The following is a 21,281-nucleotide window of genomic DNA, read 5'->3' as shown; positions in this document are numbered from 1 at the left end:
CTGCCTTTTTGAATCTGGAAGCCAGGCAGCCCATAATTTTGCCGAAAAATCATCGGTTCACCAGGTTATTGGTGGAATTCTACCACAGAAAGTTCCTGCACATCAACACTGCCACTGCTATGAGCGAAATACGTCAAAAGTACTGGGTGCCATCACTGCGTCAACTATTAAATAGCATCCAGAGCCACTGTTCCGCCTGCAAACTTCGTCGAGCCAGGCCACGTCAACCCCAGATGTCTGCCTTACCGATGGAGAGGGTGACCCCATACGTTCGAGCCTTCACATACACAGGACTTGATTATTTTGGCCCAGTAAGTGTTGGAATCCGCCGTCAACGTGAGAAAAGGTGGGTTGCTCTTTTTACCTGCTTTACAACCCGTGCCATCCACCTGGAGATTGCCACAGACCTGTCCAGCGATGCTTGCCTGATGTGTATCCGCAACTTCATTAATAGAAGAGGTGTCCCTGTATCCATAAGAAGCGACAACGGGACCAATTTTGTTGGCATAGCAAAGGAATTACAAGGTATTGATATGTTTTTGGATACTAATAGTCTCTCTTCAGGTTTGACGGCATTGGGCATCAAATGGATATTCAACACTCCGTTGAATCCAAGTGAAGGCGGCGTATGGGAACGGCTTGTGCAGTCCGTGAAGAAGGCATTGTACATCATGTTGAAAGAGCAGGCTCCAAAGCTCGAAACGCTCCAATCGTTTCTAATCGAAGCAGAGAACATCATCAATTCGAGACCCTTGACTCATCTACCTGTGACTCCCGAAGACCCGGAACCATTGACCCCGAATCATTTTCTGCTTGGGTGCACTAATTCAACCCAAACTCCGGCACCATATGAGCCCAGATTGATGTGTCTTCGAAAGCAGTGGCGTGTGGTGCAGAACTTAAAGAACGGCATGTGGCATCAATGGCTGCGTGAATATCTTCCTGAGCTGACGAGAAGGACGAAATGGTGTTTGCCATCACAACCGTTGGACGTGGGCTGCCTTGTTTTTATTTGTGACCCAGATCTTCCAAGAAGCCAATGGAAAAGAGGGCGTGTCATCGAGCTCCATCGCGGCAAAGATGGTGTAGCACGTTCAGCCGAAGTGCGCACAGATGTGGGTGTCTACCGCCGTCCTGTTTCCAAGTTGGCCATACTAGACGTTGAAGACTCTGCTGGTGAAGGTGAAGCCTCCCCCTCTGGGTCAGTTCACGGGGGTGGGGATGTCGTTTGAGGGCAACCCTGCTCGACGGTAACCCTGTTGTTGCAAAATGCTGGTGCAACTGTCAGCAATGAAGTACAATGGCTGAAATATCCCAAGCCAATTTGCGACATATCTTCATTTTGTTTATTGTTTTTGTTTATTTTTAAGCCAATTTTTTGTATAAATAGGCCCTTCTGGCAAATACTTGTTCTTTTCTATTCGTGATACCAAAAAAACATGTAAGTCGTGCTTTGCATTTTTTGTTGTAATTTTTATTGAACTTGTTAAAGTTTTAAAGTGTTAAATGTAAATTTTAACTTGAATCTTTATTTATTAATAGTGAATAAACAACACATTAACGTAACCTCACACCTTAAACACACACACACACATCAAATGTACAACCCTTATATTTAAAATACAAAACACATATCAAGCAAAATAAATATATCCAGCAGTTTCATCATTTCAAACATAAAGCCATACTTCAGTTTTGTTATTTTGGAAGGCCAACTGGTGTGAGACGTTTATTCATCGGTTCACGAAGAAAAGAAAAGCAACAGCAACTGAACAGTATATGTGAAATAGAGGCAGGTTTACCGTAAAGACGTCTTTCCAACCCTAAATCGGAGCAGGGAGACGCAGTTGGGGTAATAATATTTAATAAAACAAGTACACACATTGTATTCTACCAATTTGCACAAATTAACATAGTTTTAGGGCGCATGTGAATTTTAGGAATACCAATTTCTGTCAAATTAGTTAAAAATTGAATCGCCTTAGTGCCGTAGAAGACTAATCGGAAGGTCGACTAATGAGGGGGCTACAAATTTGCAATGGCGGCTTCTACGAGCTCAAGACCTCAAATCGGGATCGGGTCAATTTATATGGGATCGGTCGAAGGATTATTTTATATGGAATGTATATCCAAATAAGAACTAATGTGGCCCACTTGGAATCTCCAATGACCTATAATAATATCATACATACAGATTAAGTGTGAGGCAGCCAGTGCGGCTATGAGATTTAAGGCGACGGGAGAATGGATTGAGGAATAAGCAACTCATACCATCGCGGTATAATCGAGGCGACGATAGGAAACCTGGAAGGAAGGGAAGAGGTTTCCGATTGGATACCTGAGATGAACCTTGAATTCGAGTGCGAGGCACTGCTGCCATCGGCACAGTCTTAGATTGACGGAACCCTAGTATTGCCATCTGGAAGATCACGTTACACGGATGGATCTGCACTTTGGCCTAGATCGGTTCAGATTTGGATATAGCTGCCATATAGACCGATCTCTCGATTTAAAGTCTTGGCCCCATAAACGGCATATTTATAATCCTATTTCGCTGAAATTTGACACAGTTACTTATGCTAGGCTTTTCGACATCCGTGTCGTATATGGTTCAGATCGGTCTATATTTGGATATTTCTACCAAAAAAGCCCAATATTTTGTTATACAAATTTGATCATTGACTTGTACTTATTAGACCACTCAATATTCGTATCGAATTTGGTCCAAATCGGACCATATTTCGATGTTTGTCAAGAGGTTTAATTAAAAATACCTTACACAATTCTATAAATTTGATGGAACAGAATTGCTTTATATAGTAGCTATATCCAAATATGATCTAACCAAGGTCCCGTACAAAGGTCCAATGCAACTTACAGATTTCACCAGGACTCCATGACTTCGATTTTAGCCACATTTGCATGTGGAGGTGGGGATCCTCGTCAAGCTCTTATAGGTGAGTAAGCTCCTTCCGGTCTATACGACCAATCGCAGCGGCAACATTATGGTCATTGGTTATTTAAAGGGGCCAATAGCTCGCCTTGTCACATCGAGCATCATTAGCACTCAGTATTTAAGCAAGAGCCCGTGACTTTCGGCCTCTGAGACTCCACTCGATACCGCTGATTGCCCGCGACTGCAGTTGAAGCTACTCCGCAACTTGTGAACGCGCTCGATATCTACCTGCTATGCTTCTTGTGATAACGAAGAACACCACACAGATTGGACCTCAAAGTTCCAGCCTGTGTGGTGTTCATAGTTCATTTAGTTTTGTGGGTACTACTATGCATTTAGAACTCCTCTAAAACGGATGCTTTGGGGTTTGGTGGTTTATTTATTCATTGCATTATTATACTTATAATTGAATTATAAGTAGGTATAATCATAAGCATAGAAAGAACTCTGGGGTAGGCTTAGCACCCCCAAGAAAGTAAACGAAAACTTCTCCTGAGGAAAGGCGCAAATTGTTTCTTATGTTAAGAAGTTTAGATGACCTTTTTTATGTGTACTATCCGTCCCGATTGTCTGAAACTGGCAATTTTTTGTCTTTAAAACTCATGGAAACAAACTCTCCTTTTTAAAAACATTCTCGTGGGCATTAGCTCGTCATATATAATTATACATATCGGGTAAAACTATTGCAATAGTCGTAAAAGGATTGATCAATTGTCGTAAAATGGCATTTAGAATATCATAAAACCTTCCTCGATGTGCTAGTTGTAAATATTTAATATTCTCAGATTTATTGCATAACACAAGTTAATGTTATAATAACGGCATGTTTAAACATCGTTTAGCAGACTAAAATCTTTATTTTTATTTGACATGTTGGTGCAAGTACACCTAAGCTGGCCCTCCGCGGTTAATATATTCCATCTCATCTACACTGATAGGTTTGCGCCAATATCGTGGAGGCAATTCCCAATCTTCAATTGCATTCGGAGAGTGCTGTGGAAAAAGTAAAAATATTAAGATGGCACTAACAGAAAGATAATTCTACAAAATATAGTGTTAATGAACTGAGGGAGTTTTCATGATCTACGAAAAGGTTAGTTGCAAACGATTACATTTTTAACGTCCACCATATAAGGAGATTGTTGATATGAACTCGCCTGATTCGATCCGGAGTCACCGCCAGCTGTCATACCCGGGTAACCTCCTTTTCGAAACTTAATCAAAGGAACCCGTTTTGCTCCCTGCACAACTAAAGTACGGAAAACCATTGCGAATTTGCCAAATTTGCAGTCGAAGTAGGAATTGAATTTAAAGGTAGCTGAGCACTTTTTTCACAACTAGCAGCACAACTAGATATCAACAGCTGTTTATGACAGCATGTAATGTGTTGTTCACATATTGAGATATATTGCATGAAATAGCCACTTTACTGAAGGTGGTCTCACGCGAACAGCTGAAAAGGGTTGGAAGTGCACTATCTGTCAACGAGTTTTGGTTGTGTGTGTCTATTATACAATAGTTAAGAACCATAAAACACAAAACAACGAAAAATGGCACGAACTATTGGGTTGCCCAAAAAGTAATTGCGGAATTTTCATATAGTCGGCGTTGACAAATTTTTTCACAGCTTGTGACTCTGTAATTGCATTCTTTCTTTTGTCAGATATCAGCTGTTACTTTTAGCTTGCTTTAGAAAAAAAGTGTAAAAAAGTATATTTGATTAAAGTTCATTCTAAGTTCTATTAAAAATGCATTTACTTTCTTTTAAAAAATCCGCAATTACTTTTTGGGCAACCCAATAGTAACATACACAAAATCAGAGTTGCACTAATCACTGAACCATGGTTAAGAACCATGAAACATACAAACAACGAAAAATGGCCCGAACTAGTAACATACTAAAAATCGCTGTTGCACTATTTTATTGTTGGGCAACTGTCACACCTGTAAATGAATATATCTTGGTTGGCTCCTTGCCCAGATGATAGAGTTGTCCAAATCCAGAGATGTATCCAAATCCTACTACAATAGAACATAAAAGGTTTGGTTTGGATTTTAAATTTCTTTTCACATTTTGTTCCTTTATTCACATTTTAGTTGTTTCAATTTGTAATTAACAAGTTTATAATCATAAATGTTGCTACAGATGATAATGCAATTAAAAATTATTAGAATGTTAATTAGGAAGTGTCCAGAAATTTGACATCCTAGTTGGAATTTGCGCCACCATCGCCACAGAATTGTATCGTTGGTTTCATTGTCTTAAAAGTGCGTTTACATAGGCCACTAAATCCGAATTTATGACCTTTTCAAGATTTAAGTTCTAAATCCTGTGTTTTTGTTTTGCAAGTTTTACCATAGAAAAGTAAATTCTATTTTTGCAGGATTTATTTTTAAATCCCATATAAACTCGATTTCATGGCTGAATAATCAATAAAAGTACCAATATGCAGCTGTTTTTAAGAACTGTGTATGGATGTGTGTGATAAGCATATTCATGTATACGCATGTACGTTTGTACGGGCAGAATTAAAAAAATTTCAAGATAAACAGGCTATAATTCAGCCATGGTTGTCTGGTAAGTTATCGATAACATGCAATAACAGATAATAAGACAATAATAGTACTGAAATAAAATACAACAATTGACTGTATATTCCACCATTCGACTTCAGAATCAATTATTCGACTTTTTAATCCGTGAAAGTTGACTTCGTCTTTTCGACGTTTTTACACCAAAAGTCAATTAATCGATTAGTCTAAATCCGACTTTTGGATCCCACTGTATTTGTATTTATTCATATATTCACATCAAATCGTTGAAGAGGATAACCGGTGGGAAGCAATACAAAGGAATAGTTTATTTGTGGAAAATTTGTCTACAATTCTAAAATTGATCCGTGATAAGAAAACATTAGCCTTGTTTGTGCTGTGTTGCCATGTAAATGTGAAGAACTTGAATAGTTGCAAACCTTTGGTTGGGTTTTAGAAGAATGAATAAAAATTTGAGCAAGGATTGTTTGGAACTTCGTCTACGGGTCAGCTGTCTACATCAAACGTGGAAGTGGCTTAATCAAACCGCAGTCCAAATACCCTATGCAAATACCTTACTATAAGAGGTGATCCCAAGTACAGAAAGGAATTTAATTATTTCCTTTAATTATAAGCAAATGAACTTCTGAAAGAATAAGAAGAAAATGAGTGGCCCCCTTCTTCAGAGGCCTTGGCCAAAAGAGGCAGATTCTACTAAATCATATAAAAATAAGCAGAAATCATCTGAATTGAACGTTGGTAATTCTGACTTCACCTCTGAAAGTAAAGCAATAAAATCGCCCGACAAAAGGCGCTTTGAAGAGGTTGAGATAAAATTGGAAGAAATGTTTGCCGGAATTGATGATGAACAGTCCTCCCATTTAAATGTTAAGGGAGATACATCCACTGCAAACAAGAAATCCAATCCTGGAAATAACAATGCCGGAGATGTCAGTGTGACCGAAAAAACTTTGCAGACGAAGGCTGCAGTCAAGTGCACTGAATATGCTCTCCCATCTACAACAATTAATTGTTCAAGTCCATTAAATGAAAAATCAATGGATGAAAAAATTGTTTCCAAATCCATACAAAATAAGCTACCACCTAGAAGACCTTCTATCAGCATTGAGCAGCAAATGAACCATGCGCCCGAGATACAAAATGATTTTAAATCAAGTGGTCCACACCTCTCCAAGCCGATATCAATGCAAAAGCACGACAATACGAATGATACAAATTTAAATGCCAATACGCTATCTAATAACAAAAACAAAAGTGCAGGGAATAACAAAAAACAATCCAACGATACTAAAATGGACACCATTACAAAGGCAAAATCAAAACATAAAAAAAATATGAGAAATGAGACAGTACATGGATCCATGAAATGGAAACAACAAAAGTTTAAAACTCGGCATTTAGGTAACTGCTCATCCTCTGACCATGATAATGAACCAGATGAAAAAGTTCAACATTCCAGAGACATGGAGATTAAGTACCGATCTCCATTTATCTTAATAAAGAGTGATGGCCAAGTTAGCATCGTAAATACGCCTAGTTTCGATGAATGCGCAGATAAAACAAATAAGCTAAAAAAAACCGGCAGTTATGAACGAAAGAACGCTAGAGGTACATATTCTTCGACACTTAGTAATAAATATGACGCCGATACGGCAGATTCAACATGGATATGTGTATTTTGCAAACGTGGTCCACATAAGAAAGGTCTTGGCGATCTGTTTGGTCCTTATTATGTGGCTGTAGATTGCGATGACTATAAACATACAGCAAACATGAACATGACCAATTCCACAAGTGAATCAAAACACTCATACATTGGGACACCAACTAACTACGTTAATAATGTTTCTCCCTACTCAAAAAAAGTGACCGCAAATCAGACAGTATACGAACCAATTGTGGTAGAAAAATTTGGTGGCTATAGAACTTTGGAAGATGACTTGAAATCAATACGGCAAAATGGTATTCATAACGCAATGCCCAATAATATTGAAGTATGGTTCCACGAGGATTGCGGTGTGTGGGCTCCAAATCTTTTTTTAGCTGGTTCGCGACTTGTGGGTCTTGAAAGCGCCATTTGGAACAGTTCATTTCATAAATGCATACTGTGCGAAAAAATGGGCGCTACTATCTGCTGTCTGGAAAGAGAATGTGAAGAAACTGTGCATCTAGTTTGTGCTCGTGAAAATGCATGGGTCTTAGACGAGAGTAAATTGTGGTCTCACTGTGCGAAACATGCGTGAAGGGCAAAAACCAATTAAACCCAGATCGAAGGGAAATCAATTCCCTTTCAATAAGAATGCGTAATTAATACACACATCAAATAAATAAATTATTAAATAATAACAATTACCAATATAGTAATTTTTTAGGGGTAGGAAAAACACATCTAATGGTGATTTGAATAAAATAAAGGATATCTAGTAAAATTTAGATTTTGTAACCCTCCAGGAATTTTCGCCAGTACATTTATTTCTAAATAAAAATGTACTTAATTTCGTGAAGCTTAACAAATCACTGAATTTGATTTTGATTCTAAAAGAACAGTAGTAAAGCACAATTTCAAAGTATAGGTATGCGGCCGATAGAAATTGTGGCCGTATATTCAAAAAGAGTGAGCAAAATTTTTCGAAAATTGCACAAAAAGTTATGCTTTTTTTTTGCCAGTGGGAACAGAAAAAAACGAATAGTAACACACATAAAGTGTAAGCATCTTCGTGTGTCTTCATTCGGGTGTTGCATTGTTGTTATTCTATTCCTGCAGCAAGCCATCTTAAAAATAAGTGCACATGGTAGACATACAACGAATGGCAAGCTCACACCTTATACTAGCAATCATTGTTGACGCTTCCGACTCTCAATGACCAAAACACAAAATACTCCTTTAAATTCGTTGAGCTATTGTGTTTTTGCTGATGAGCATAAAATGATTGCTGGCCCTATTTTACATTTTGAGCAATACTCACGAGGGTTCACATTGACCGTAACTGAATAGAAGAAACACACACACATAGCTACCGTTCAAAGTTATGAAATTGATTTGAATTGATCTGAAATTAATTTTCGTGCTCTGTAATGGGTTGGGTAAAGAAATCAGTGGAAATAAGTCTGTCACTTTTGAACATACGGAGACAGGCAGCACGTACATCACTGATAAAAGCAATTCTGATCCAAAAAAAAGCAAGTGCAAAAACGGAGTTTATCTACACTGATCAACAAAACTTGGTGTCTCATTCCTCTGCTTGCTTGGGCTTCATATGGCACCGATCTGAGTGGTGTTCATTTGCAAACAACATACGATGTCCATCGACCAAATTGACAATCACATCCACTGAACGACTACTAAAACGTTGTATTTGTGCGTGTGTTTCTAACTAACTTTGTTTTTATGTGGCATGCGATACAACTTTAAGTTAATTTCAAAGAGGGTGCAGATATTAATCCGCCACATGCCACTATGGATATACACCTAAGCCAGTAATCGGCTTGTTGTGCGCTCTAAAAACTATAAAGTAACCTCTAAAGAGAGAATTTTAAGTTAGGAATTCCGTGCTACTCAAAAAATCCCTAAATGTTTTCAATACCACTCCCCTAAGTTGGTTAATGTCTGATATTGTGTCTCCACCTAAGTACCGGTATCTGTTGTACTCGAAAGCCGGGCAATGACAATGGAAATGCTCCAACGTCTCATCATTTTCCCCGCATGTCCTACACATGCTATCACTTGCCGCACCGATAAGTGAGCTCGTAGTCCCGTTATGATACCAATAGCTATACTGACCTCCTTCTTGCTTCCTTTCAGTAATAGCCTCGTCTTCTCACGATGTGGATCCCACCATAGGATTTTCGCCGTCCTACCGACCGTTTCGCTGTTCCACAGGGTTGCATGCGCATTCATTGCCTACGCCCTTAATTTGAACTGCGTCGACCCGAAAGGGTTTATTGGCGGCAGTCCTCTGGCCTTTACCGCCAAAACGTCTCCCCTTACTCCGTTATGGCCCGGCACCTAAACGATGCGGATTTTCCCATCCTCAGAGAAGGCGTTAATCTCCTTACACTGCAAGACTGTTCGTGACCTTACCGTCCTGGTTGTGATTGCCCTTATGGCAATTTTAATGTCGGTTAAGATGTTCACAATCGAACTCCCCGCGTTAGCACCACACCACCTCCACATTCCGTGATCGCCCGTATCTTCACCTGCAGGACCGTATTATGGTCAGGCAGTCTAAAACAGATCTCAGTCCCTGGGTTCTCAATGTAAACCCCCAGGCCCACTCTGTCCTCTAACTTTGATCCATCCGCGTAACATGATCTTCCAGATGGCAATACTAGGGTTCAGTCAATCCAAGACTGTGCCGATGGCAGCAGTGCCTCGCACTCGACTTCAAGGTTCATCTCAGGTATCCGATCAGAAACCTCTTGCCTTCCTTCCAGGTTTCCTATCGTCGCCTCGATTATACCGCGATGGTATGAGCTGCTCCTATCCTCAATCCATTCTCCCATCGCCATAAGTCTCATAACCGCAGTGGCTGTCTCACACTTAATGTGTATGACAATGGGCCGGATATCTAGAATAGTCTCCGGTGCCCTAGTGGTCGTGGTCCTCATCGCTCCGCCTATGCCAAGACAGCATGTTCTCTGAACCTGTTGTATGGTCCTTATGTTGCAATTATTAGGAAAATATATCTTATTTTAACGAATCGTATAAGTATTTTCTTTATATTGGCCAAAATAAAAAGGTTCTTCTATATAATTTATTTTTTTTCTTTTTATTAGCAGCGGTAGTTATTTTTCGAAAATTAATTCCCACGCAGGGTGCTTTTTTTCTTGCAATATTTAGTTTTCTTTTTTTTAATTTTTAAATTTCTTTTCGGGTGATTCTATTACTTTTTCCTTAAAAAAATGTAACGTAATATCAGCAATTATACGATGTTGTGCTGAGGAAATTCTATACTCAAAATGATTAGATTGAAAAGTTTTATTGAAGTTGAAGTTTGAAAAAATAATTTCTCGAACATACAAATACATAAAATCATTGCCTAGTAACATAATAACAAAGAACGATACAAGTAGATATTAATTTGTTAAACATATACTTCAACACTTTCCCTTGTTTAATTAAATTATATTTAAACGAGTACACAAGTACTGTAAACGTGACTTTGGTAAAGGCTTGGTCATCATATCTGCGAGTTGATTTTCAGTTGAAACTTGAGTCGTTGACAATAAACCTTCTGTTACCTTTTCACGTACGAAGAAGTGTTTTAGATCAATGTGCTTTGTTCGTTTATGAAATTCTGGATTCTTTGATAGACGAATCGCAGCTGTATTGTCTATATTTATAATTGGAATGTCCTTATAATTTATTATGTCCTTGAAAAGTCGTGTAAGCCATATTACTTCTTTTGCGGCTTCACTTGCAGCTATAATTTCTGCTTCAGTTGTTGAAGTTGACACTGTTGGTTGTCGTTGACTCATCCAAGATAAAGCTCCACCTGCATAAGTTGCAACAACACCTGTTGTAGAACGTCCTGTAGTGACACATCCACCATAGTCAGCATCGCTGTAACATTCTAATAGCTTGGGCCCTTCTTTATTATAAGCTATTCCAACATCTATGGAACCAGCTATATATCTGAATACTCGCTTGAGCTTTTGAATATCTTCACAAGTGTAGTTGTCAAGGTGTCTTGATAGATAACCGACACTATATGCCAAATCTGGTCTTGTTCCTAGCATCAAATACATCAGAGCACCTACAGCTTGTCTATAAGGAAACTCGATTCGTGATTTCCCTGGTTTTGAAATGCATTTGACTGTATTTTCCATTGGTGTTGAAACTGGACGACACTCTGAGAAATTAAATCTTTTCAAAATTTTCTTGGCATAAGACTTTTGAGAGATTCTAATTTGATCATTGCTGTTTTCAATTTTTATACCAAGAAAGTATGAAGCTTCATTAGAAACGATCTTGAACTCTGATTTTAAACTGTTGAGAAAATGCTCAAGTTCTTCTTTGACTGATGCAGCTACTAAACCATCATCGACATAGAGAGCAAGGATTAACTTTTTACCATCTTTCTCTCTTATAAACAAACAGCTATCTGTAGAGTTGGCCATTAAATCCATGTTTCTTTAAGAAATCTCCCATTCTTTTGTTCCAACATCTGGGTGCTTGCTTCAAACCATAGAGACTTCGTTTTAACAGACAAACTCTATTTGATCCATCGTTAAAACCTTCTGGCTGTTCCATGTACACGGTCTCGTTCAATTCACCGTATAAAAAGGCTGTAGACACATCAAATTGTGACAAATGTAGTCTTTCAGTTGCAGCAATACTTAGGACAGAGCGTATACTAGACATTCTTGCTACTGGACTGAAAGTTTCATCATAATCTTCACCTTCCTTTTGTTTAAATCCTTTTACAACCAGTCTTGCCTTGTACTTTTCAATGGTGCCATCTGATTTTTTCTTCACACGATATACCCATTTCGAGGGAAGTGCCTTTGCTCCATTAGGAAGATTCGTGAGTACCCAAGTTTTGTTCTCAATCAATGAATTCATCTCTGATTTCATGGCTTGTATCCAATTTATTCTCTCTTCACTTTCAACAGCTTCTAAATATCTTGATGGAGGTTCGGTTTGACAAACAAAATCATGTGCCATCATCACCATCTCATCGCTGACACAATTTGATATAATTACAGTACGATTTCTTAAGCGTTTCACAATAGTATTATCGCACGTATCATCTAATTCATCTCTTCGACGCTTTTTACGTTGGATTTCTTCAAAACCTTCAAAGTCTTCTAAATCACTTGTCGAATCTTGATTTTCGTTGTCGCCATCTTGGAGTTCGGCATCTTGCTCTTCGAAATCCTCTATATCATTTGTGGAATCTTGATTTTCGCCCGACAAAAGGCGCTTTGAAGAGGTTGAGATAAAATTGGAAGAAATGTTTGCCGGAATTGATGATGAACAGTCCTCCCATTTAAATGTTAAGGGAGATACATCCACTGCAAACAAGAAATCCAATCCTGGAAATAACAATGCCGGAGATGTCAGTGTGACCGAAAAAACTTTGCAGACGAAGGCTGCAGTCAAGTGCACTGAATATGCTCTCCCATCTACAACAATTAATTGTTCAAGTCCATTAAATGAAAAATCAATGGATGAAAAAATTGTTTCCAAATCCATACAAAATAAGCTACCACCTAGAAGACCTTCTATCAGCATTGAGCAGCAAATGAACCATGCGCCCGAGATACAAAATGATTTTAAATCAAGTGGTCCACACCTCTCCAAGCCGATATCAATGCAAAAGCACGACAATACGAATGATACAAATTTAAATGCCAATACGCTATCTAATAACAAAAACAAAAGTGCAGGGAATAACAAAAAACAATCCAACGATACTAAAATGGACACCATTACAAAGGCAAAATCAAAACATAAAAAAAATATGAGAAATGAGACAGTACATGGATCCATGAAATGGAAACAACAAAAGTTTAAAACTCGGCATTTAGGTAACTGCTCATCCTCTGACCATGATAATGAACCAGATGAAAAAGTTCAACATTCCAGAGACATGGAGATTAAGTACCGATCTCCATTTATCTTAATAAAGAGTGATGGCCAAGTTAGCATCGTAAATACGCCTAGTTTCGATGAATGCGCAGATAAAACAAATAAGCTAAAAAAAACCGGCAGTTATGAACGAAAGAACGCTAGAGGTACATATTCTTCGACACTTAGTAATAAATATGACGCCGATACGGCAGATTCAACATGGATATGTGTATTTTGCAAACGTGGTCCACATAAGAAAGGTCTTGGCGATCTGTTTGGTCCTTATTATGTGGCTGTAGATTGCGATGACTATAAACATACAGCAAACATGAACATGACCAATTCCACAAGTGAATCAAAACACTCATACATTGGGACACCAACTAACTACGTTAATAATGTTTCTCCCTACTCAAAAAAAGTGACCGCAAATCAGACAGTATACGAACCAATTGTGGTAGAAAAATTTGGTGGCTATAGAACTTTGGAAGATGACTTGAAATCAATACGGCAAAATGGTATTCATAACGCAATGCCCAATAATATTGAAGTATGGTTCCACGAGGATTGCGGTGTGTGGGCTCCAAATCTTTTTTTAGCTGGTTCGCGACTTGTGGGTCTTGAAAGCGCCATTTGGAACAGTTCATTTCATAAATGCATACTGTGCGAAAAAATGGGCGCTACTATCTGCTGTCTGGAAAGAGAATGTGAAGAAACTGTGCATCTAGTTTGTGCTCGTGAAAATGCATGGGTCTTAGACGAGAGTAAATTGTGGTCTCACTGTGCGAAACATGCGTGAAGGGCAAAAACCAATTAAACCCAGATCGAAGGGAAATCAATTCCCTTTCAATAAGAATGCGTAATTAATACACACATCAAATAAATAAATTATTAAATAATAACAATTACCAATATAGTAATTTTTTAGGGGTAGGAAAAACACATCTAATGGTGATTTGAATAAAATAAAGGATATCTAGTAAAATTTAGATTTTGTAACCCTCCAGGAATTTTCGCCAGTACATTTATTTCTAAATAAAAATGTACTTAATTTCGTGAAGCTTAACAAATCACTGAATTTGATTTTGATTCTAAAAGAACAGTAGTAAAGCACAATTTCAAAGTATAGGTATGCGGCCGATAGAAATTGTGGCCGTATATTCAAAAAGAGTGAGCAAAATTTTTCGAAAATTGCACAAAAAGTTATGCTTTTTTTTTGCCAGTGGGAACAGAAAAAAACGAATAGTAACACACATAAAGTGTAAGCATCTTCGTGTGTCTTCATTCGGGTGTTGCATTGTTGTTATTCTATTCCTGCAGCAAGCCATCTTAAAAATAAGTGCACATGGTAGACATACAACGAATGGCAAGCTCACACCTTATACTAGCAATCATTGTTGACGCTTCCGACTCTCAATGACCAAAACACAAAATACTCCTTTAAATTCGTTGAGCTATTGTGTTTTTGCTGATGAGCATAAAATGATTGCTGGCCCTATTTTACATTTTGAGCAATACTCACGAGGGTTCACATTGACCGTAACTGAATAGAAGAAACACACACACATAGCTACCGTTCAAAGTTATGAAATTGATTTGAATTGATCTGAAATTAATTTTCGTGCTCTGTAATGGGTTGGGTAAAGAAATCAGTGGAAATAAGTCTGTCACTTTTGAACATACGGAGACAGGCAGCACGTACATCACTGATAAAAGCAATTCTGATCCAAAAAAAAGCAAGTGCAAAAACGGAGTTTATCTACACTGATCAACAAAACTTGGTGTCTCATTCCTCTGCTTGCTTGGGCTTCATATGGCACCGATCTGAGTGGTGTTCATTTGCAAACAACATACGATGTCCATCGACCAAATTGACAATCACATCCACTGAACGACTACTAAAACGTTGTATTTGTGCGTGTGTTTCTAACTAACTTTGTTTTTATGTGGCATGCGATACAACTTTAAGTTAATTTCAAAGAGGGTGCAGATATTAATCCGCCACATGCCACTATGGATATACACCTAAGCCAGTAATCGGCTTGTTGTGCGCTCTAAAAACTATAAAGTAACCTCTAAAGAGAGAATTTTAAGTTAGGAATTCCGTGCTACTCAAAAAATCCCTAAATGTTTTCAATACCACTCCCCTAAGTTGGTTAATGTCTGATATTGTGTCTCCACCTAAGTACCGGTATCTGTTGTACTCGAAAGCCGGGCAATGACAATGGAAATGCTCCAACGTCTCATCATTTTCCCCGCATGTCCTACACATGCTATCACTTGCCGCACCGATAAGTGAGCTCGTAGTCCCGTTATGATACCAATAGCTATACTGACCTCCTTCTTGCTTCCTTTCAGTAATAGCCTCGTCTTCTCACGATGTGGATCCCACCATAGGATTTTCGCCGTCCTACCGACCGTTTCGCTGTTCCACAGGGTTGCATGCGCATTCATTGCCTACGCCCTTAATTTGAACTGCGTCGACCCGAAAGGGTTTATTGGCGGCAGTCCTCTGGCCTTTACCGCCAAAACGTCTCCCCTTACTCCGTTATGGCCCGGCACCTAAACGATGCGGATTTTCCCATCCTCAGAGAAGGCGTTAATCTCCTTACACTGCAAGACTGTTCGTGACCTTACCGTCCTGGTTGTGATTGCCCTTATGGCAATTTTAATGTCGGTTAAGATGTTCACAATCGAACTCCCCGCGTTAGCACCACACCACCTCCACATTCCGTGATCGCCCGTATCTTCACCTGCAGGACCGTATTATGGTCAGGCAGTCTAAAACAGATCTCAGTCCCTGGGTTCTCAATGTAAACCCCCAGGCCCACTCTGTCCTCTAACTTTGATCCATCCGCGTAACATGATCTTCCAGATGGCAATACTAGGGTTCAGTCAATCCAAGACTGTGCCGATGGCAGCAGTGCCTCGCACTCGACTTCAAGGTTCATCTCAGGTATCCGATCAGAAACCTCTTGCCTTCCTTCCAGGTTTCCTATCGTCGCCTCGATTATACCGCGATGGTATGAGCTGCTCCTATCCTCAATCCATTCTCCCATCGCCATAAGTCTCATAACCGCAGTGGCTGTCTCACACTTAATGTGTATGACAATGGGCCGGATATCTAGAATAGTCTCCGGTGCCCTAGTGGTCGTGGTCCTCATCGCTCCGCCTATGCCAAGACAGCATGTTCTCTGAACCTGTTGTATGGTCCTTATGTTGCAATTATTAGGAAAATATATCTTATTTTAACGAATCGTATAAGTATTTTCTTTATATTGGCCAAAATAAAAAGGTTCTTCTATATAATTTATTTTTTTTCTTTTTATTAGCAGCGGTAGTTATTTTTCGAAAATTAATTTCCACGCAGGGTGCTTTTTTTCTTGCAATATTTAGTTTTCTTTTTTTTAATTTTTAAATTTCTTTTCGGGTGATTCTATTACTTTTTCCTTAAAAAAATGTAACGTAATATCAGCAATTATACGATGTTGTGCTGAGGAAATTCTATACTCAAAATGATTAGATTGAAAAGTTTTATTGAAGTTGAAGTTTGAAAAAATAATTTCTCGAACATACAAATACATAAAATCATTGCCTAGTAACATAATAACAAAGAACGATACAAGTAGATATTAATTTGTTAAACATATACTTCAACACTTTCCCTTGTTTAATTAAATTATATTTAAACGAGTACACAAGTACTGTAAACGTGACTTTGGTAAAGGCTTGGTCATCATATCTGCGAGTTGATTTTCAGTTGAAACTTGAGTCGTTGACAATAAACCTTCTGTTACCTTTTCACGTACGAAGAAGTGTTTTAGATCAATGTGCTTTGTTCGTTTATGAAATTCTGGATTCTTTGATAGACGAATCGCAGCTGTATTGTCTATATTTATAATTGGAATGTCCTTATAATTTATTATGTCCTTGAAAAGTCGTGTAAGCCATATTACTTCTTTTGCGGCTTCACTTGCAGCTATAATTTCTGCTTCAGTTGTTGAAGTTGACACTGTTGGTTGTCGTTGACTCATCCAAGATAAAGCTCCACCTGCATAAGTTGCAACAACACCTGTTGTAGAACGTCCTGTAGTGACACATCCACCATAGTCAGCATCGCTGTAACATTCTAATAGCTTGGGCCCTTCTTTATTATAAGCTATTCCAACATCTATGGAACCAGCTATATATCTGAATACTCGCTTGAGCTTTTGAATATCTTCACAAGTGTAGTTGTCAAGGTGTCTTGATAGATAACCGACACTATATGCCAAATCTGGTCTTGTTCCTAGCATCAAATACATCAGAGCACCTACAGCTTGTCTATAAGGAAACTCGATTCGTGATTTCCCTGGTTTTGAAATGCATTTGACTGTATTTTCCATTGGTGTTGAAACTGGACGACACTCTGAGAAATTAAATCTTTTCAAAATTTTCTTGGCATAAGACTTTTGAGAGATTCTAATTTGATCATTGCTGTTTTCAATTTTTATACCAAGAAAGTATGAAGCTTCATTAGAAACGATCTTGAACTCTGATTTTAAACTGTTGAGAAAATGCTCAAGTTCTTCTTTGACTGATGCAGCTACTAAACCATCATCGACATAGAGAGCAAGGATTAACTTTTTACCATCTTTCTCTCTTATAAACAAACAGCTATCTGTAGAGTTGGCCATTAAATCCATGTTTCTTTAAGAAATCTCCCATTCTTTTGTTCCAACATCTGGGTGCTTGCTTCAAACCATAGAGACTTCGTTTTAACAGACAAACTCTATTTGATCCATCGTTAAAACCTTCTGGCTGTTCCATGTACACGGTCTCGTTCAATTCACCGTATAAAAAGGCTGTAGACACATCAAATTGTGACAAATGTAGTCTTTCAGTTGCAGCAATACTTAGGACAGAGCGTATACTAGACATTCTTGCTACTGGACTGAAAGTTTCATCATAATCTTCACCTTCCTTTTGTTTAAATCCTTTTACAACCAGTCTTGCCTTGTACTTTTCAATGGTGCCATCTGATTTTTTCTTCACACGATATACCCATTTCGAGGGAAGTGCCTTTGCTCCATTAGGAAGATTCGTGAGTACCCAAGTTTTGTTCTCAATCAATGAATTCATCTCTGATTTCATGGCTTGTATCCAATTTATTCTCTCTTCACTTTCAACAGCTTCTAAATATCTTGATGGAGGTTCGGTTTGACAAACAAAATCATGTGCCATCATCACCATCTCATCGCTGACACAATTTGATATAATTACAGTACGATTTCTTAAGCGTTTCACAATAGTATTATCGCACGTATCATCTAATTCATCTCTTCGACGCTTTTTACGTTGGATTTCTTCAAAACCTTCAAAGTCTTCTAAATCACTTGTCGAATCTTGATTTTCGTTGTCGCCATCTTGGAGTTCGGCATCTTGCTCTTCGAAATCCTCTATATCATTTGTGGAATCTTGATTTTCGTTGTGGCTTTCTAGCGGTTCGGCATCTTGCACCGCTTTCTCTTTAACTAATTCTTGTTGGTATTCATCTTGTTCTTCACCTTCGTGATTATATGGATCGATGCGTATTGATATTTCTTTCCCATTTTTTTCTTGGATATTATTGGAATTCTTGTTGTTTTGCTCTTCCACAACTTCATCTTCTTTAACTTCTTCATTAGCACAACCATTTATTTCTTCGGAAAATATCACATCTCTTGATATTTCTACTATATTTTGTTCTTTAATATAGACACGATATCTCTCATCGCCGTCATAACCAACAAGATAACCTACTGTTGCCTTCTTGTCCATTTTCTTCCTACGCTGACTGGGAACATGAACATAGCATTTTGATCCAATAATTCTTAGGTGTTTAATTCTAGGTTTCTTGTCGCACCATAGCTCAAATGGACTTTTATCCTTTTCTGACGATTTTCCCGTTCGATTTAAAATATATATGGCTGATTTCACAAATTCGGCCCATAACGACAAAGGAAATTCAACATTCTTGTTTGAGTTCATGAATGTTCTTGCCATCTCTACAATGGTTCTATTTTCTCTCTCAGCACCACCGTTCTGTTGAGGTGTATATGGAGCGGTAAACCGTTGACTTACTCCATGTTTTGCCAGAATTTTCTTCACTTCTGCATTGTTGAATTCACCACCATTATCACTAAGCAATGTTTTAACTGTGTGTCCTTGAGATCTGGCATGTGCAAGCATTTTTATTAATGTATCCTTCACATCTGATTTGTTCTTCACAACATATCCATAACGAAATTTTGTGTAATCATCCTTATAAACGACAAGATATTTATATTCTCTAAATGAAGAGGGAAATGGTCCGCAAACATCTGTCGATATTAATTCTCCTGGAGCTTTTGCAGTCTCACGTCTTCCAAATGGTAATCTTGACAACTCACCAAAAACGCAAGGCTCACAGATTTCACTGTTGTTCTTTACTCGAATTCCCATATCCTTTTCTAATTTCTCCTTTACATGCCGTTTATCTTGATGTCCCCATCTTTCATGGTATAATTGCAGTTTTGAATTTTCTACAGAGAATGAAACACACTTATTTGCAGACACGGGTCGAAAATCTATTCTGTATAAAGTTCCATTTGGCGTACGGTGTCCACATAAAATTGCTTCTCCATTGAGATCTAGCTTGCACTTTTTTATTGTCGAATAAAACTTACTTGAGGGGTTTCTGTCATGTGAAGCCAATACAGAAAAAAGGTTTCTTGATATACCAGGAACATACCAAACATCATACAACTCCACTGTCTTCTCAGCATTGTTTACTTTTGATAAAACTTGAATTGTTCCTTTTCCCATTGCACTTAAAGTCTCTTTACCAGCAGATTGTATTGAATGTGGTTCTTTGAATGCTTCGTAGTCAATAAAAAATTCCTTCGCATTTGTTACGTGCCTTGTTGCACCATTATCAACCCACCAATCGCTGACAGATGTGCTCAAATTAACTTCATTTGACACCGAATGAAGAGCAACATTGGAGTGCGATGTATCCAATTGTTTTGACTTACTTGGCTTTCCATCAGCTATCCACTTTCTGCAGTCTTTAATCCAATGTCCCTTTTTCTTGCAATAGTGACAAATGTCATCTTTCTTGCCATTTGCAAAATTCTTATTTTTCCGCTTCTCATTTAGAACCAATGCTTCTTGTTTCTCCGAAATCGTGTCTTCAGATTTCTTAAAATTTCTTTCAAATAAACAAAGTTGCATAAGAAGTTCATCTAACGACTTATCTTCATCTCGTGTGAGCATCATCCAACTGGATTTAAACATTTCAAATGATTTTGGCAATATGTGTAAAATCTTGCATATCAGGAGCAATTCTGGTAATTTTTTTTTTCTCCTTTTATTACCAAACCAGCATTGATTTCGTTCCATAAGCTCTTGAGCTTGGATATATGTGTAGAAACATCGCTTTCTGCCATCCATTCGAAAGAAAATAGCTCCGTGCACATCTTGAATAATTGATCTTTAGATGTCGCTTCAAATTGCTGATGCAGCGCTTGCCAGACATCACATGCAGACTCTTTATCCATTACCTTCATGAAAATGTCATCCGAAATTGTGTTTGTGATCAGACTCTTGGCATAGCTGTTAGCTTTTTTGTAAAAATCACAACGTTTTTTGTGTTCTTTTTCTTGGGCTTCTGTTACTCCTTCTTCCAAGGGTTCCGGCTTTGTAATTCTATGCTCAACCACATCCAGAGCTCCCTCGTAGAAATCTAGAAGATCCTTCACCTTCCGCTTCCAAATTGGCCAGTCCGACTCCATTGGCCAGTCCGATTCCATTGTAATTTTCTTTTCTTGATACCTCTTTTTCACAAAATTAATTTCTCCAATATTCTTTTTTTTTTTTTTTCTTTTCACAGACTTCAAAAATTTTCACAATAATTATTTTATTTTCTTCGAGCTTGCTGGGCTCATAACCTATTAGATTGAAAAGTTTTATTGAAGTTGAAGTTTGAAAAAATAATTTCTCGAACATACAAATACATAAAATCATTGCCTAGTAACATAATAACAAAGAACGATACAAGTAGATATTAATTTGTTAAACATATACTTCAACAAAAATTATTTATCTTTTGATATCCAAACAAAAATGCAAAATCTGTAATACCACACCGACCACCCTTTTCAAGCATTTGCTTTCCCCCCTAAAAAATATGATTAT

At 38.0% G+C, this 21,281-nt stretch overlaps 4 protein-coding genes across 4 annotated transcripts; 3 read left to right on the top strand and 1 right to left on the bottom strand.

Moving 5' to 3' along the window:
• The first annotated feature begins 119 nt into the window (after positions 1 to 119).
• LOC131997916 (uncharacterized) lies at positions 120 to 1,232 on the top strand. Its single transcript, XM_059369794.1, has one exon. The coding sequence runs from the start codon at positions 120 to 122 to the stop codon at positions 1,230 to 1,232; it is 1,113 nt and encodes a 370-aa protein (XP_059225777.1).
• Positions 1,233 to 3,712: 2,480 nt separating this feature from the next.
• LOC106087987 (alpha-ketoglutarate dehydrogenase component 4) lies at positions 3,713 to 4,341 on the bottom strand. Its single transcript, XM_013253259.2, has 2 exons — positions 4,069 to 4,341; positions 3,713 to 3,949 (listed from the first exon to the last, which is right to left on the bottom strand). The coding sequence occupies exons 1-2, from the start codon at positions 4,222 to 4,224 to the stop codon at positions 3,845 to 3,847; spliced, it is 261 nt and encodes an 86-aa protein (XP_013108713.1). The 5' UTR covers positions 4,225 to 4,341; the 3' UTR covers positions 3,713 to 3,844.
• Positions 4,342 to 6,153: 1,812 nt separating this feature from the next.
• On the top strand, positions 6,154 to 7,752 carry LOC131997914 (uncharacterized protein CG5098-like). The gene has a single exon (XM_059369792.1). It carries the CDS (start codon positions 6,154 to 6,156, stop codon positions 7,750 to 7,752), a length of 1,599 nt encoding a protein of 532 aa, XP_059225775.1.
• A 4,671-nt stretch (positions 7,753 to 12,423) lies between these two features.
• Positions 12,424 to 13,993, top strand: LOC106087983 (uncharacterized protein CG5098). Its single transcript, XM_013253253.2, has one exon. It carries the CDS (start codon positions 12,466 to 12,468, stop codon positions 13,882 to 13,884), a length of 1,419 nt encoding a protein of 472 aa, XP_013108707.2. The 5' UTR covers positions 12,424 to 12,465; the 3' UTR covers positions 13,885 to 13,993.
• Positions 13,994 to 21,281: the final 7,288 nt, after the last annotated feature.

This window comes from Stomoxys calcitrans, chromosome 5 (genome assembly GCF_963082655.1).
Source record: "Stomoxys calcitrans chromosome 5, idStoCalc2.1, whole genome shotgun sequence".
In the NCBI taxonomy this organism is placed as follows: domain Eukaryota; kingdom Metazoa; phylum Arthropoda; class Insecta; order Diptera; family Muscidae; genus Stomoxys; species Stomoxys calcitrans.
The sequence above is the reverse complement of the archived record's forward strand: the minus strand, read 5'-3'. Positions and strand labels throughout refer to the sequence as shown.

What these genes read in the sequence shown, in the direction of transcription:
- LOC131997914 (XM_059369792.1), top strand. Translation starts at nt 6,154, where the DNA reads ATGAGTGGCCCCCTTCTTCAGAGGCCTTGGCCAAAAGAGGCAGATTCT.
- LOC106087983 (XM_013253253.2), top strand. Translation starts at nt 12,466, where the DNA reads ATGTTTGCCGGAATTGATGATGAACAGTCCTCCCATTTAAATGTTAAG.
- LOC131997916 (XM_059369794.1), top strand. Translation starts at nt 120, where the DNA reads ATGAGCGAAATACGTCAAAAGTACTGGGTGCCATCACTGCGTCAACTA.
- LOC106087987 (XM_013253259.2), bottom strand. Translation starts at nt 4,224, where the DNA reads ATGGTTTTCCGTACTTTAGTTGTGCAGGGAGCAAAACGGGTTCCTTTG. An exon ending in ATATGGTGGACGTTAAAAAT is followed by an intron (nt 3,950 to 4,068) that starts GTAATCGTTTGC and finishes CTTTTTCCACAG; the next exon opens with CACTCTCCGAATGCAATTGA.